The sequence below is a fragment of the Corythoichthys intestinalis genome, chromosome 7 (genome assembly GCF_030265065.1).
Source record: "Corythoichthys intestinalis isolate RoL2023-P3 chromosome 7, ASM3026506v1, whole genome shotgun sequence".
NCBI classification, from domain to species: Eukaryota; Metazoa; Chordata; class Actinopteri; order Syngnathiformes; family Syngnathidae; genus Corythoichthys; species Corythoichthys intestinalis.
The window spans coordinates 57,695,780-57,711,112 of NC_080401.1; the positions used below are offsets into that span (position 1 = coordinate 57,695,780).

Sequence of the window (15,333 nt, forward strand, 5' to 3'; positions counted from 1 at the left end):
CCTACTCCTAAAATATGAGGTGAAATGTCAAAGAATGGCTAATAGATATTAGCATATATGATACAGCTATTACAAACTTTAAAACCAGAAATTTAAACTAATGTCTATAGTAATAAAGGATGAATTTTTATGATGAGCCATAGGAAAAAAATTATTATTGTTTCTGGTGCACACCAGATGGTTGAACAATAGAAAAATTTGGCTACCTTGAATATCAAAATTCTGCTAGCTTAAATGCTATGTATGCTGGTGCACACTAGAAACAATCGGGTGCACATCAGATGGTTCAAACAAAACAAAAATTGGCCAACTTGCACAGCAAAAGTCTGCTAGCTTAAATGCTATGCATGCTGGTGTGCACCAGATGGTTTCAACCTAAAAGAGCAATTGGCTAACTTGCACAGCAAAATACATACTAAACATACTATTTGGTATAAAATTGTTTCTGCTGCGCTCCACGTACTATCTGGTGCGCATCAGATTGTTTAAACAAATGAACAATTGGCTAACACGCATAGCCAAATCTGCTAGCTGAAATGCTGTGTATGCTGGTGCGCACTCTAAAAAAGTCTGGTGCGCACCAGATGGTTTAAACAAAAGAACAATTGGCTAACTTGTATAGCAAACATCTGCTAGCTAGGTATGCTGGTGTGTACCAGATTTTTTTCTGCTGCGCACCACATACTATCTGGTGCGCACCAGATGGTTTAGACAAAAGAACAATTGGCTAACTCACGTAGCAAAAGTCTGTTAGCTGAAATGCTATGTATGCTGGTGTGCACCAGAATGTTTCTGGTGTGCACCAGATAGTAAGTGTTGCGCATAAGATGGTTAAAAAACAAAACAAACAAAAAAACAATTGGCTAACTTTCATACGAAAGTCTGCTAGCTTCAGTGCTATGTATGCTGGTGCGCATTATAAACAATTTGGTGTGCACCACATACTATCTTGTGCGCACCAGATGGTTTAAACAAAAGAACAATTGGCTAACTTGCATAGCAAACGTCTGCTAGCTAGGTATGCTGGTGTGTTTCAGATTTTTTCTGCTGCGCACCACACACTATCTGGTGCGCACCAGATGGTTTAGACAAAAGAACAATTGGCTAACTCACGTAGCAAAAGTCTGTTCTGGTGCGCACCAGATAGTAAGTGTTGCGCATAAGATGGTTAAAAAACAACAACAACAAAAAGCAATTGGCTAACTTTCATACGAAAGTCTGCTAGCTTCAGTGCTATGTATGCTGGTGCGCATTAGAAACAATCTGGTGCACACCAGATGGTTTAAACAAAAGAACAATTGGCTAACTTGCATAGAAACGTCTGCTATCTAGGTATGCTGGTTTGTTTCTGATTTTTTCTGCTGCGCACCACACACTATCTGGTGCACACCAGATAGAAAGTGTTGCGCATCAGATGGTTAAAAAACAAACAAAAAAAACAATTGGCTAACTTTCATACAAAAGTCTGCTAGCTTCAGTGCTATGTATGCTGGTACGCACTAGAAACAATCTGGTGTGCACCACATAATATCTGGTGCGCACCATATGGTTAAACCAAAAGAACAATTGGCTAACTTGCATAACAAAAGTCCGCTTGCCTATGTATGCTGGTGTACACCAGATGTTTTCTGGGGCGCACCACATCCTATCTGGTGCGCACCAAATTGTTTATGCTGCGCAACACATACTATCTGGTGCCCACCGTATGGTTAAACCAAAAGAAAAATTGGCTAACTCGCATAGCAAAATTCTGCTAGCTTAAATGCTATGTATGCTGGTGCGTATTAGCACCATATTGTTTCTGGTGCGCACCAGATGATTTAAAGAAAAGAGCAATTGGCTAACTTACATAGCAAAAGTAAATGCTATGGATGCTGGTGCGCACTACAAACAATCTGGTGCGCACCAGATGGATTAAATTTATTTTATTTCTGTCGATGTACCTTTAGGAGCTCCATAATATTTTACTTTTTAAAGTTGATATTTTTATTCTTATACTGTATAAGAGAAAGCAAATGCATCATTCTGACCTTCTTGTGGCTCTTGAGGACGGACGGCGTGACGAAGGCCTTCTCGCACAGGTCGCACTTGTACTTCTTGTGTCCGTCGTGCACCACCTGGATGTGCACGTTGAGCGTGTCCTTGCGCTTGAAGGTGGCGTTGCACTGGTCGCACTTGAACGTCCTTTCACCTGCGGCAACGCACGCATTATTTCTTCGCCACAAAAGCTTCTTTCATTTTTGTTGTCGCCGTCATCCGAGGCCATTATGCCGACTACAAAAGAACACCTCCTGGGTGACGCAAGTTTCAAGCAGTCTGATAAAATAGAACTAAAATAGACACAGTGTGCAGACAGTAAATTGGTTCTCAATCACACTTCTTTTAAAGGGAGAGACCACATTCTTTCCATGGGTGAGTGACCCTCCCGGTTCAAATAACGTAAATCGTCATCAGTGGAAGGTAAATAGTTAAAGCTGAGTTCATCACTAGCAGACGTCAATGGCAGACAATTATTGTATTTTGGAGAATTTCAGGTCATTCCCTGTTGATTTCCGGTCACTTCCTGTTGATTTTGGGGCATTTCTGATTCACTTCCTGCTGATTTCGAGGCATTCACGGGTCACTTTCTGTTCAGTAACCACAAATTTAAAACCAAACTGTTTCTGGCCACAAGATGGCTTGAACAAAAGAACAATTGGCTAACTTGCATTGCAAAAGTCTGGTAGCTTAAATGCTATGTATGCTGGTGCACACTAGAAACAATTTGGTGTGCACCCACACTATCTGGTGCGCACCAGAAAGTTGAAACAAAGGAACAATTGGCTAATTCACATAGCAAAAGTCTGCTAGCTTAAATGCTATGTATGCTGGTGCACACTAGAAACAATATAGCAAAAGTCTGGTAGCCTAAATGCTAATTATGCTGGTGCGCACTAGAAACAATCTGGTTTCCCCCCAATACTATCTGGTGCGCACCAGATTGTTTCTGGTGCACACAAGATGGTTTAAACAAAAGAACAATTGGCTAACTCGCATAGCAAAAGTCTGCTAGCTTAAATGCTATGTATGCTGGTGCCCACTAGTAAAAAAAGAACAATTAGCTAACCTGTATAGCAAAAGTGGTAGCTTGAATGCTATTTATGCTGGCGCGCACTAGAAACAATCTGGTGTGCACCAGATACTATCTGGTGCGCACCAAATGGTTTAAACAAAAGAGCAATTGGCTAACTCGCATAGCTAAAGTCTGCTAGCTTAAATGCTATTTAATGCTTTTGTTTACCAGATTGCTTCTGGTGCGCAATAGAAACAGTGTGTTGTGGCACCACATACAGTAGTTGTTCATATCATATGAACCAGAAATCTTTTCAAAATCTAGTCATCTTTTTTCATCATTATTTTGTCAACAAAAGATTGAATCGGGATCAAATTGCGCCACCTGCATTGACGCTGGTGAGAAAGGCCTTGAGCCTTTTGCCGTCTTTGTCATGTGGGATGATTTCCGGCCCATTAAAAAAAAAAAAAAAACACGTGAGATCAGAACATGTGTGAGAGGAATACAACTGGGGAGAAAGCCTTCGAGTCATGTTTCAGCATTAGCAGTGGTAGACGTTCTTTGACAAACTCACTTGGGAATTAATCTGCTAGTTAGACCGGACATCAAATTAAGTTTTAGTTAGAATTTTTTTTTTAATGAATGATTTCATAAATGTATAAAGTATAATATCGGCCTTTACTGATTGTAAACACAAGATGATGAAAACGTCCTTACTGTTGTGGATGAGTAGGTGGCGCTGTAGAGAGAAAGGGGTTCGGAAGAGGGCCTTGCACTCGTCGCACTGGAATGGTCTTTCCTCCGAATGCGTCTACGACGGACAACAACAAAGAGGCATCAGTGCTGGGTTTTTGTTTTTAATCTATTAATCAGTCCGAGTGACACCTCAGTCCCTAAGGTCAAGAAAAAGGTCAAAGGTCGCAAGGAGGGTCAAGCGGATAACAGCCGCCGCTGATGAACGGCTACAATATTTTATTCTTCTTATTTGAATGATTTAACTCTGAGTGTTCCGATTCATCGACAACTAATCAAAATTATTATTTAGAGAACATCAAATTGTCCAGTTCTACACCTGAATGGTCTTCAATTTCTGGTTTATCTTATAGCTGAATAAAAAATAAGGTGTTTGCAAACACCTGGTTTTACTTTAAAAAACACTGATCAACATTCAAGTAATTAAAAAAAAATAGTAAACTACAACAGGATCAAATGAAGTTCTAATAGTGTCCTATTTTGAATTGACACTGCCATTGACAGCGATACACGTCCAATCCATTCAGACTGGGAGTAAAAAACCAAAACAAAAAAATGTTTTTTTTTCTGTCGTACATCAGAAAATATTGACAAATTAACCAATTATTAAAATTTAGTATTCATTTAAATGATTCGTTTTAAGGATTATAAACACTGCAACATCTATGCTAATTTCCACAAGCCTTTCTATGACGTTTCACATAATATGTTAGCACTGGGCTAGCGTAATTTGCTGCCAATTTCTCCCAGGTCAAATCGATTGGACGTCTATTGGCGTCAATAGCAGTCTTATTAAAATAAAGCTTACATTTAAATGCCACGTTTTAAGGTTCATAAATACTGTAACATATATGCTAATTTCCTCTAGGTTTTCCATGACGTTTCACATAATATGCTAACACTGGGCTAGTATCATTTGCAATTTCTCCCAGGCCAAATGCATTGGACATCTATTGGCGCCAATGGCAGTCAAGGGGTAAAATAAAATATATAATTTAGGCTTCAAAACAAGAAATTAACTAATCAGTATAATAAAGTTTTCATTTAAATAATTAATTTTAAGGTTTATAAATACAGTAACATCTATGCTAATTTCCACTAGCCTTTATGAGACGTTTCACATAATATGTTAGTACTTGGCTAGCATCATTTGCTGCCAATCTCTCTCAGCCCAAATGAATTAGACGCCTATTGGCATCAATGGCAGAAAAAATATGGTAAAAAAAATAATTTAAAAAACTACCATTTCGGGTTTAAAAAAAACGAGGAAGTAATTAATTATTTTACAAAAGTTTTAATTTAAATGATTTATTTTAAGGTTTATAAATACTTCAACATCTATGCTAATTTCCACTAACCTTTTTATGACGTTTTATATTATATGTTAGCAGAGGGCTAGCATTACTTGCTGCCAATTTCTCCCGGGCTAATTGGATTGGACTTCTATTGGCTTCAATGGCAGTCAAGGAGTGAAAAGTTTTTTTTGTACCGTTTTCTATATCTTAACAGAAATTATTGCCAAATTAAAAGTATATTGCTACAAACTTTAGTTTAAATTACTAGTTTTAAGGTTTGCAAAAAAAAAAAAAAAAGTTTCACATCTATGCTAATTTCATTTAGCCTTTCTTTGATACTTCACATTATATTTTAGTACTAGGCTAGCATCATTCACTGACAGGGTCTCCCAGTCCAAATAGCATGGACGTCTATTGGCGTCAATGGCAGCCAGTGAGTGAAAAAAGTTTTTTTTTGTACCGTTTTCTACTGATCATAAGAAAGAATTGACAAATTAACAATTATAGCTAGATAACTTTAGTTTAAATTATAAGTTTTAAGGTTTGTAAAAACTGTAACATCTATGCTAATTTCCACTAGCCTTTCTATGACATTCTGCATTATATGTTAGCACTAGGCTAGCATCTGTTTAAAAAGTTTTTTTTTGGTCTTCTTACTTTTTTGTGGTTCTTGTAGACGTTCCGGTGGGCGAACTCCTTGCCGCACAGTTTGCATTTGTAAGGCTTGTCCTCGCTGTGGATGATTTTGTGTGCCGTCACCTGGTCAAGACGCTTGAAGGAACGGCTGCAGATCTCACATGTGTATGGACGCTTTTCTGTCCGTCACAAAAAAAAAAAAAGGATTCTTAGCATTTTACAATATGTAAATGGTGGGGATGCCCGTTTAGCTCACCTGAGTGTGTAATCATGTGACGTTTCAGCTGATTGGTGGAGATGAACTTCTTGTCGCATGCGTGGCAGTCGAATATTTCGTGGATCTATCAGGTGACAACAGATAATACAGGATTTGTTTTTTAGGAATCACGACATACAAGTGGTAAAACTTTTACATTTATGTGATGTGTTGTGTATTTGAAGTATGTATTATTTGAGCAAATTGGGCTATTATGTTATCGCTAACCAATTAATATTGCACTGATTGTGTTTTTCATACATGCATTTTGCTGTCTTATTCATATTTTTCCATTGATATTTATTTTTGTTAAGTTGTTTTGTTAAGTTTTCTAATAATTTTCTTGGATATGAATATATATATTTTTTTGGAATTTATCATTAAACAAAATTTGGAACGTAATTAAATTTCAAATTTCTGAATATTTAAATATTAAGTATACACATGTTCATTATTTAACCAACAAATATTAATATTAAAACAATGACAATAAAATAGCATCATGATAATAAAAACTTTTAATAAGAATTTTTCTTTTAAAAATAATAAAACGTTGACGTTAGCGCGGCGTGGCTCTGAAAATAGAGCAAGGCTCGATTTTGGGCCCTGCCTCTCGGCGCAAATTCATTCAAACTTGCCGTTCCGTCCAAGACCACCGTCCACCGCTCACTTTCGCCGAAAAGTCCGATCCAAAATACTGTAATGGCCCAGATAGGGGGGAAGAAGGAGAGGGGTCGGTATTGGCTTACCCACTTTATTGTGGCAACAATGATAAAGAAAAACAATTACAAAATTACAGTGGGCTGATGCGACACGCGACCACTATCTCTCGTTATCTCATCCATTCTCCCATTCTTCCTACTCACTTCAGCCTGCGTCACAGCTCCCCAGTCCGAGCGTCTCTTAAGGGGGCCGTGCATAGTTACGGACATTACAATACACAATGAATAGGTTGCCGCTGAACCCTTCACACTGGGCTAGTTTGAAATAAATAAATAAATAAATAAATATTTCAGTGTGGCGGTGCGCCACAATCTTTTAAGTGTAGGGGAAAATCCTGTATATCAAAATAATGTTAAAAAAAAAAAATCTTACCTTTCTATGCTCTTGCAAATTTAGAGACGACGAGCACTTTCTGTTACAGATGGTACATGTCAGTTTCCTTCGCGCACTTCCTAAAATTAAGAAAATAAGATTCGTTAAAGTGATTTATTGTATTTGTTGCTACTCCTTATTAGGCATGTGCCAGTGTGAGATTCTGACGGTACGATAACCCTAAGCCAAAATATCATGGTCTCACGGCATTGCAATTACAGCCTTAAAATGTGTTATTTTGACATATCTGTTTGGAAAAAAAAAAAAAAAAAAAATTCCATTGAACAGGATTTTTATTTTTCAACACATTTTAGCAAATTGGAACATAGCATTATACTCAAGTTAAAATAAATTTTTAAAAAACAAAAAAACGGAACTATTTTAAAATGAGCCTAAACCCCCACAGCCACAGCTCAACATTTTTACCATCAGAACAAAAATAATTGAGTTATTTTCCATAAAAACGTGTGTAAGACTCGTATCATGTTTACATTATACCAAGGGCGTAGATTTGCATAGGGATGGTAGGGACATAACACTACCAACTTTTCAGGATGCTCAAATTGTACCCACCAACTTTTAATCAACCTTATTTGCATTATATAATGAGTTCAGTAAGATTTTTTTCCCATACGTTGGAAGGATAGAATAGATAGAAAAGACCCTACCATGATTACGTGAATTATTTTAACTATGTTCAGACTTACATGCCGCCCCCTTCAAAGAGAAAGGATATTAGAAGTTTTTTTTCGGCCAGCAGCAGCCACTGTAAGCAATAGGTGGAGCTGGGGAACAAGCCACTCATTTTGCTACTGAAAGTCTGACCTGCATCAGAGTTAGCATAACATTAAACTGTGAAAATGTTTGCTGTCCTCTGTATACCTTGAAACGAGTACTCTGCACACGTCTAATTCCAGTCTTTTAACTTTCCCTGTCAATATTATATTTGCAGAATTCTTCTCTTTTACACCCATGATGAAACACAGCAGAGTGGCGCAGCGGAAGCGTGCTGGGCCCATAACCCAGAGGTCGATGGATCGAAACCATCCTCTGCTATTTGGTTACCGCAGCTCTTCACCCTTCTTTCACAAAAGTAAAACACTATATACAGCACGTCTTTTTTTACCATCAGAACAAAAATAATTTAGTTATTTTCCATAAAAAAATATGTGTAAGACTCGTATCATGTTTACATTATACCAAAGGCGTAGATTTGCTTAAGGATGGTAGGGACATAACACCACCAACTTTTAAGGATGCTCAAATTGTCCCCACCAACTTTTAATCTACTTTATTTGCATGATATAATGAGTTCAGTTAGATTGTCTTCCCATTCGTTGTAAGGATAGAATAGGTAGAAAAGACCCTACCATGATTAAGTGAATTATTTTCATTATGTTCAGACTTACATGCTGCCCCCTTCGAAGAGAAAGGGTATTAGAAGTTTTTTGGGTTTTTTTTCGGCCAGCAGCAGCCACTGTAAGCAATGTAAAAAGACATCATTGTGGTGGAGGTGGGGAACAAGCCACTAATTTTGCTACTAAAAGTCTAACCTGTATCAGAGTTAGCATAACATTAAACTGTGAAAATGTTTGCGGTTTTGAAACCTTGACGTTTTCATACCACGGTACACCCTGAAACCGGTAATCAGCACATGTCTAATTCCAGTTTTTAAATTTCCCCATCGATATTATATTTGCAGAATTCTTCTCTCTCACTGAAGGGGTGTATGACAGCAGAGTGGCGCAGCGGAAGCGTGCTGGGCCCATAACCCAGCGGTCGATGGATCGAAACCATCCTCTGCTATTTGGTTACCGCTGCTCTTCACCTTTCTTTCAAAGTATATCCACTACATTTGTTAAGCAAGGCCCTTCACTGGCTTCCAGTCGAGTTTAGAATTAAATTTAAAATCCTCCTTCTTACATTTAAGACCATTAACGGGTTGGGGCCATCTTATCTCACCGATGTTCTATTCCATACTGCTCCAACAGAACACTCCGTTCTCAGAATGCAGGTCTACTGGTAGTTCCCAGGGTTTCTAAAAGTACAGTCAGAGCTAGAGCCTTTAGCCACCAAGCTCCTGTTTTATGGAATCAGCTTCCAGTTAGTATTAAAGAAGCCGAGACAATCTGTACATTTAAGATTAGACTAAAATCGATCCTATTCGTCAAAGTTTTAAAAAAAAAAAAAAATTTAACCTGTCCTGTTCAGCTGTTTGACACGGAGAATGGAAGTCTAAGTGCCCGGATAGTCTGAACAGTTTTTATGTTTCATATTGAGAGTCTGACATACTCCCTTTGTGATCATTCAACATACCTCATTTAGTATGACATAACAGCGAACAGGAAGGGGTTATGGGGGAACAGAAGAGAAGAAACACAAACAACAACAAGAAATACATCGAACGTCTAACTACACAAACTACTAATATGTTGGTGCTATCGTCAGCTAAATGTATTTCCGGTTGACACCATGTGGGGGGCCTGTTGACCAGGGAAAGAGGGGGAAGAAGGCGGGGGAGTCTGTAAGCTAAGTGATAGAAAGGGGTAGAGTGTACACAAATCATCTCTGTGATCTCGAACCCAGTAATCGTGTGAATCCCTTGTGAGTGTAAGCCCGTTGGCGACCGACCCTACGCCGCCCCATCGCCAATCCCGGCCAAAGGACCCCCCGCCCAAGCGCACCCAATCACATCCAGCCGCGCGCGAGCCCCGCCGGGCACGCAACAGCCACGCAGACGAGCGGAGACGCCACGCGGGCGCCGACACAGGGCCTATTCGACAAAGCTTATGGTCAGGCTAGTTCAAATCGGACTAGACTCACAGTTCAGTCTAAGCTGCACTAGAAGCTATAATGCTGGGGGAAGTGCAGACACTGAGTCCTATCTCCTTTTTCTTACTCTACCTACCTCTTGTCTTACTTTATTTCTATTTTCTAATTTTAATATCTAGTTGACTAGTCTCTTCATCATTTGTCCCCTTTACCTATTTTTCAGCTGCAGCCTCCTGACTATCCGGACCACTGGCTGGATGGAAGTCCTCGTTGCCCCACCGTCTCATCTGGCTAGATGGACCTCTTCTTGTTCCCTTACTCTACTGCATCTTTACAAACTGTAACTCCGTCTGCTAATTCCCATTAGCAGTCCTGGTGCATCCTGTCTATCCGTCCTGGGAGTGGATCTCTTCTGACTGTGGTACTCCCCAAGGTTTCTCATTTCTGCCAAAGAGTTTTGGAGTTGTTCCTTGCCGACATGGACGGTCTAAGGATGAGGGATGCCCAGGACTTGACCTTTATTTATTTCATCTCTATTTATTTCATCTGCTGTTTCTGACTGTGTATCATATTGCCTCTGCAAAGCCCTTTGAGACAACCTTGTTGTGATATAGGGCTATACAAATAAAATTGAATTGAAATTGAATTGAATTAAGCACACAATTGCAACTACTCCATCTTTTACTGTCCATTATGAAATTAGCATTTTTCAAAATTGTTCCTCATCACTGTCACATGTCGCTTCCCAAACTTCAGAGTGGCACAGCAGAATCATGCCATAACCCAGAGGTCGATGGATAAAAAACCATCCTCTGGTAATCTTTGTACCTTGTTTCTACAGAAGATATGCCAATATTCCAGGTAACATTTTCACTCGTCAAGATTGTGTTTGTAATATTTTTCTCTATCACTATCACTTCCCTATTAGATAACAGCAGAGTGGCGCAGCGGAAGCGTGCTGGGCCCATAACTCAGAGGTTGATGGATCGAAACCATCCTCTGCTAAAGGTATATTTTTGAAATTTGTATCTTTCTATCACAGAAGAGCCCCTACAGCACAGGTGTTCGACCGGACCACCTGCCGAAACGATTAATCGACTAACTCAAGTAATTCGATTACAAAAAAATATTCTAATTACCGTATTTTTCAGAGTATAAATCGCACCAGCCATAAAATGCCCAATGAGAAGGAAAAAAATAAGTCGCACCCGAGTATAATTCGCATTTTGGGGGCAAATTTACTTGATAAAATCCAACAAATAGAACAGATATGTTGTCTTGAAAGGCAATTTAAAATAAAAATACAATAGAGAACAACATGCTGAATAAGTGTACGGTATGATAATGTTACATGATGCATGAACAACGAAATGCGAACGTGGCCGGTATGTTAACGTAACATAGCTATTAAGGGTTATTCAGATAACTATAGCATAAAGAACATGCTAACAAGTTTACCAAACCATTAGTGTCACTCCAAAACACCAAAATAGCATGTGAAATTATATAATATGGTGTTACTAATTTCACTCATAAGTCGCTGCAGAGTATATGTCGCACCCCCATCCAAACTATTTAAAAAAAACTGCGATTTATAGTCCGAAAAATACGGTACATTTTGCTGCTTCGAGTATTCAGTTAATTAAAGTGGCGTTGTAATGGTTTGTTTTGAAAGTGTTTGGATTTAGTTTTATTGATTTGGGTGGATACACTACCCTCTAGTGGAAACAGAAAATGATATAACTCATTTCACATGGCTGAATCCAGCTGCTCTCTGTTAAGACCAACATAAGCTAAGTTTTTGTTTGAACTATTTTTTTTTGGATTGTTTTTTTATGCATTCGTATTTCAGTTTATAGGTACATTACCCATTTTTTGTGGGAATATGTGTTTGAACCATTTGTTATGAACACTGTAAGAAAAAAGTTAGCATTTTATAGCATTCAAGCTAGCGGACTTTTGCTATTGTTCTTTTGTTGTACCCAGATCCTCATTTATTTATTTATTTTTACACCGTTTGAAGCTCAGCTCGGGTATTTTAATTTTTTATGTTACTTATCCGATTACTCGATTATTCGAACTAACTAGTTCATCGATTAATCGACTACTAAAATAATCGATTGCTGCACCCCTTATACCAACCAAACTAGATGAATACATTTTCACCAATCTGGTGTCTTACAAGTGTAATCAGTTGGCTGCAGTGAGGTGCTGCTTATTTTATCAGAAACCTCATTGGTTGAACTGTCTGAACTGGAACTGTCTGAACAAAGACCAGGACCCACTGAAGCCCTTTGTGGAATCGGTTTGACACCCTTGCCTAAAGGGACACTGACAGAAATATAATAAATTTAAGGTAATCTAATACTGCTAATTTTTACAACAGTTGGCTAACTTCCATAGAAACCACAAACTATCTGTTGTACATAAGATTATAAATGATATATATCTACAGTGCCTTGCAAAAGTATTCGGCCCCCTTGAACCTTGCAACCTTTCGCCACATTTCAGGCTTCAAACATAAAGATATAAAATTGTATTTTTTTGTCAAGAATCAACAACAAGTGGGACACAATCGTGAAGTGGAACAAAATTTATTGGATAATTTCAACTTTTTTAACAAATAAAAAACTGAAAAGTGGGGCGTGCAATATTATTCGGCCCCCTTGCGTTAATACTTTGTAGCGCCACCTTTTGCTCCAATTACAGCTGCAAGTGGCTTTCGGTTTTGCACATCGAGAGACTGACATTCTTGCCCATTCTTCCTTGCAAAACAGCTCGAGCTCAGTGAGGTTGGATGGAGAGTGTTTGTGAACAGCAGTCTTCAGCTCTTTCCACAGATTCTCGATAGGATTCAAGTCTGGACTTTGACTTGGCCATTCTAACACCTGGATACGTTTATTTTTGAACCATTCCATTGTAGATTTGGCTTTATGTTTTGGATCATTGTCCTGTTGGAAGATAAATCTCCATCCCAGTCTCAGGTCTTGTGCAGATACCAACAGATTTTCTTCCAGAATGTTCCTGTATTTGGCTGCATCCATCTTCCCGTCAATTTTAACCATCTTCCCTGTCCCTGCTGAAGAAAAGCAGGCCCAAACCATGATGCTGCCACCACCATGTGTGACAGTGGGGATGGTGTGTTCAGGGTGATGAGCTGTGTTGCTTTTACGCCAAACATATCGTTTTGCATTGTAGCCAAAAAGTTCAATTTTGGTTTCATCTGACCAGAGCACCTTGTTCCACATGTTTGGTGTGTCTCCCAGGTGGCTTGTGGCAAACTTTCAACGAGACTTTTTATGGATATCTTTGAGAAACGGCTTTCTTCTTGCCACTCTTCCATAAAGGCCAGATTTGTGCAGTGTACGACTGATTGTTGTCCTATGGACAGACTCTCCCACCTCAGCTGTAGATCTCTGCAGTTCATCCAGAGTGATCATGGGCCTCTTGGCTGCATCTCTGATCAGTTTTCTCCTTGTTTGAGAAGAAAGTTTGGAAGGACGGCCGGGTCTTGGTAGATTTGCAGTGGTCTGATGCTCCTTCCATTTCAATATGATGGCTTGCACAGTGCTCCTTGAGATGTTTAAAGCTTGGGAAATCTTTTTGTATCCAAATCCGGCTTTAAACTTCTCCACAACAGTATCTCGGACCTGCCTGGTGTGTTCCTTGGTTTTCATAATGCTCTCTGCACTTTAAACAGAACCCTGAGACTATCACAGAGCAGGTGCATTTATACGGAGATTTGATTACACACAGGTGGATTCTATTTATCATCATTGGTCATTTAGGACAACATTGGATCATTCAGAGATCCTCACTGAACTTCTGGAGTGAGTTTGCTGCACTGAAAGTAAAGGGGCCGAATAATATTGCACTCCCCACTTTTCAGTTTCTTATTTGTTAAAAAAGTTTAAATTATCCAATAAATGTTGTTCCACTTCACGACTGTGTCCCACTTGTTGTTGATTCTTGACAAAAAAATTAAATTTCATATCTTTATGTTTGAAGCCTGAAATGTGGCGAAAGGTTGCAAGATTCAAGGGGGCCGAATACTTTTGCAAGGCACTGTATACAGGGGGTAATTTGTGCCAGATCCTGCTGGAACAAGATCCGGCACCCCTTGATTTTGACCTCCCTGTGTTTCGGGACTTATTTGGGCAGATCCGGCACCTCTCGTGCATACAAAACAATAATAATAATAATAAAAACGTTTTTAAAATATGTATAAAATAAACTAATAATATGCATAACTTCATTTACAGAAAAAAATCCCAAGAATTGCATGTTGTTTATAAAAAATTTAACATCATTTGAAAGAGTCGGAGATTTGTTGATGCACTGAAAAGCTGAGCCAACAAATCACGCCCCTGACACACACACAAAAAAAAACTTTGCATCCGGGGAGTAAGCAGCTAGGATCAAACGGTATTTCAACATGCCAAAAAGAAGGAAGATGGTTCAAAACAAGTCAGAAAAGCAGCAACCGGTGATGAGGGCAGCTGCAGCGATCATGCTAATGGGTGCAGGAGGAGGCTAGCGCCGCAGCAGCTAGCCAGGTTCATGGACAGCCAGCCAAGCCGGGGCAGGAGGCTGCTACCATGGCAGCAGATGGTCAGATTCAGAGCCACCCGGCGTGGGGGCCAGCTACAGCGCCAGCAATCAGCCAGTTTACCACCAACAGCCAGAGCAACAGGCCAGTACCCGTATGGGAAATTCGGGTTTGGCCTGCACAATTTGTAAGGCGGTGGGAACTTTGGAGCCAGAGAAGACGAGGGGGATTAAACTCGCAAAAGAATGGGTTTGTATTGTTTATTGTAATCGCTGATTTTTTTTTTTTTTTTTTTTTTTACAAGTTAGACTGTACGTTACTTGTCTCACCTGTGGTTATGTGGGCAATTGTCCGTGCTGTGCAGGGTATAGCCTAAAGAATTGTAAATTGTTGACATAACATTTATACCATGGATATTATCTGAAATTGAGGCTTGTAAGTCCCACAGCATGGCAATAGGGCATTTGCGTGTTGTTTTCAGCACCATTTTCTGCGTATGTTCCAGGACCTGTGCCCGTCTCATCATCCCTGTGCTGTCATATGTATTTTGCGTTCTGGAACCTTATGATTTACAAATTAAGCAAGTCAAAGGAGATAGTACCTTTTCTCGGAGGCCCCGTCTAACTGTTTGCATTACTCTAACACATTTAATATAATCAGTCAGGGAATAGTATCATTTCTCGTATTTACTGTATGACTGTTTGTATTACTCTAACACACCAAATATAAAATAAATAGCACTTATACCATAGTTTAATGAAAACAAGCAGAATATAGGGCATAAGAGATAAACAATGCCTTCTTATCATGGAAATCCAGCACGTACATCATACAACTAACTGAGCAAGATGGACGCTGACAAGCCCACGTCTGCATCACCAAGTCTCACAATCAGTTCTCCCGGACAGTCCACAACTAATGGTGG

The 15,333-nt window shown here is 39.2% G+C and overlaps 1 protein-coding gene across 1 annotated transcript in view; it reads right to left on the reverse strand.

Annotated features, from left to right (window-relative positions):
• Nucleotides 1–15,333, reverse strand: part of prdm5 (PR domain containing 5) — a 105,200-nt gene that overhangs the window by 61,471 nt on the left and 28,396 nt on the right. Inside the window, exons 8-12 of the mRNA XM_057840218.1 lie at nt 7,088–7,167; nt 5,993–6,077; nt 5,758–5,915; nt 3,770–3,863; nt 2,031–2,191 (exon numbers count right to left, since the gene is read on the reverse strand). Of these exons, the coding sequence (XP_057696201.1) occupies nt 2,031–2,191; nt 3,770–3,863; nt 5,758–5,915; nt 5,993–6,077; nt 7,088–7,167 (578 nt within the window). The remainder of the gene's footprint in view (nt 1–2,030; nt 2,192–3,769; nt 3,864–5,757; nt 5,916–5,992; nt 6,078–7,087; nt 7,168–15,333) is intronic.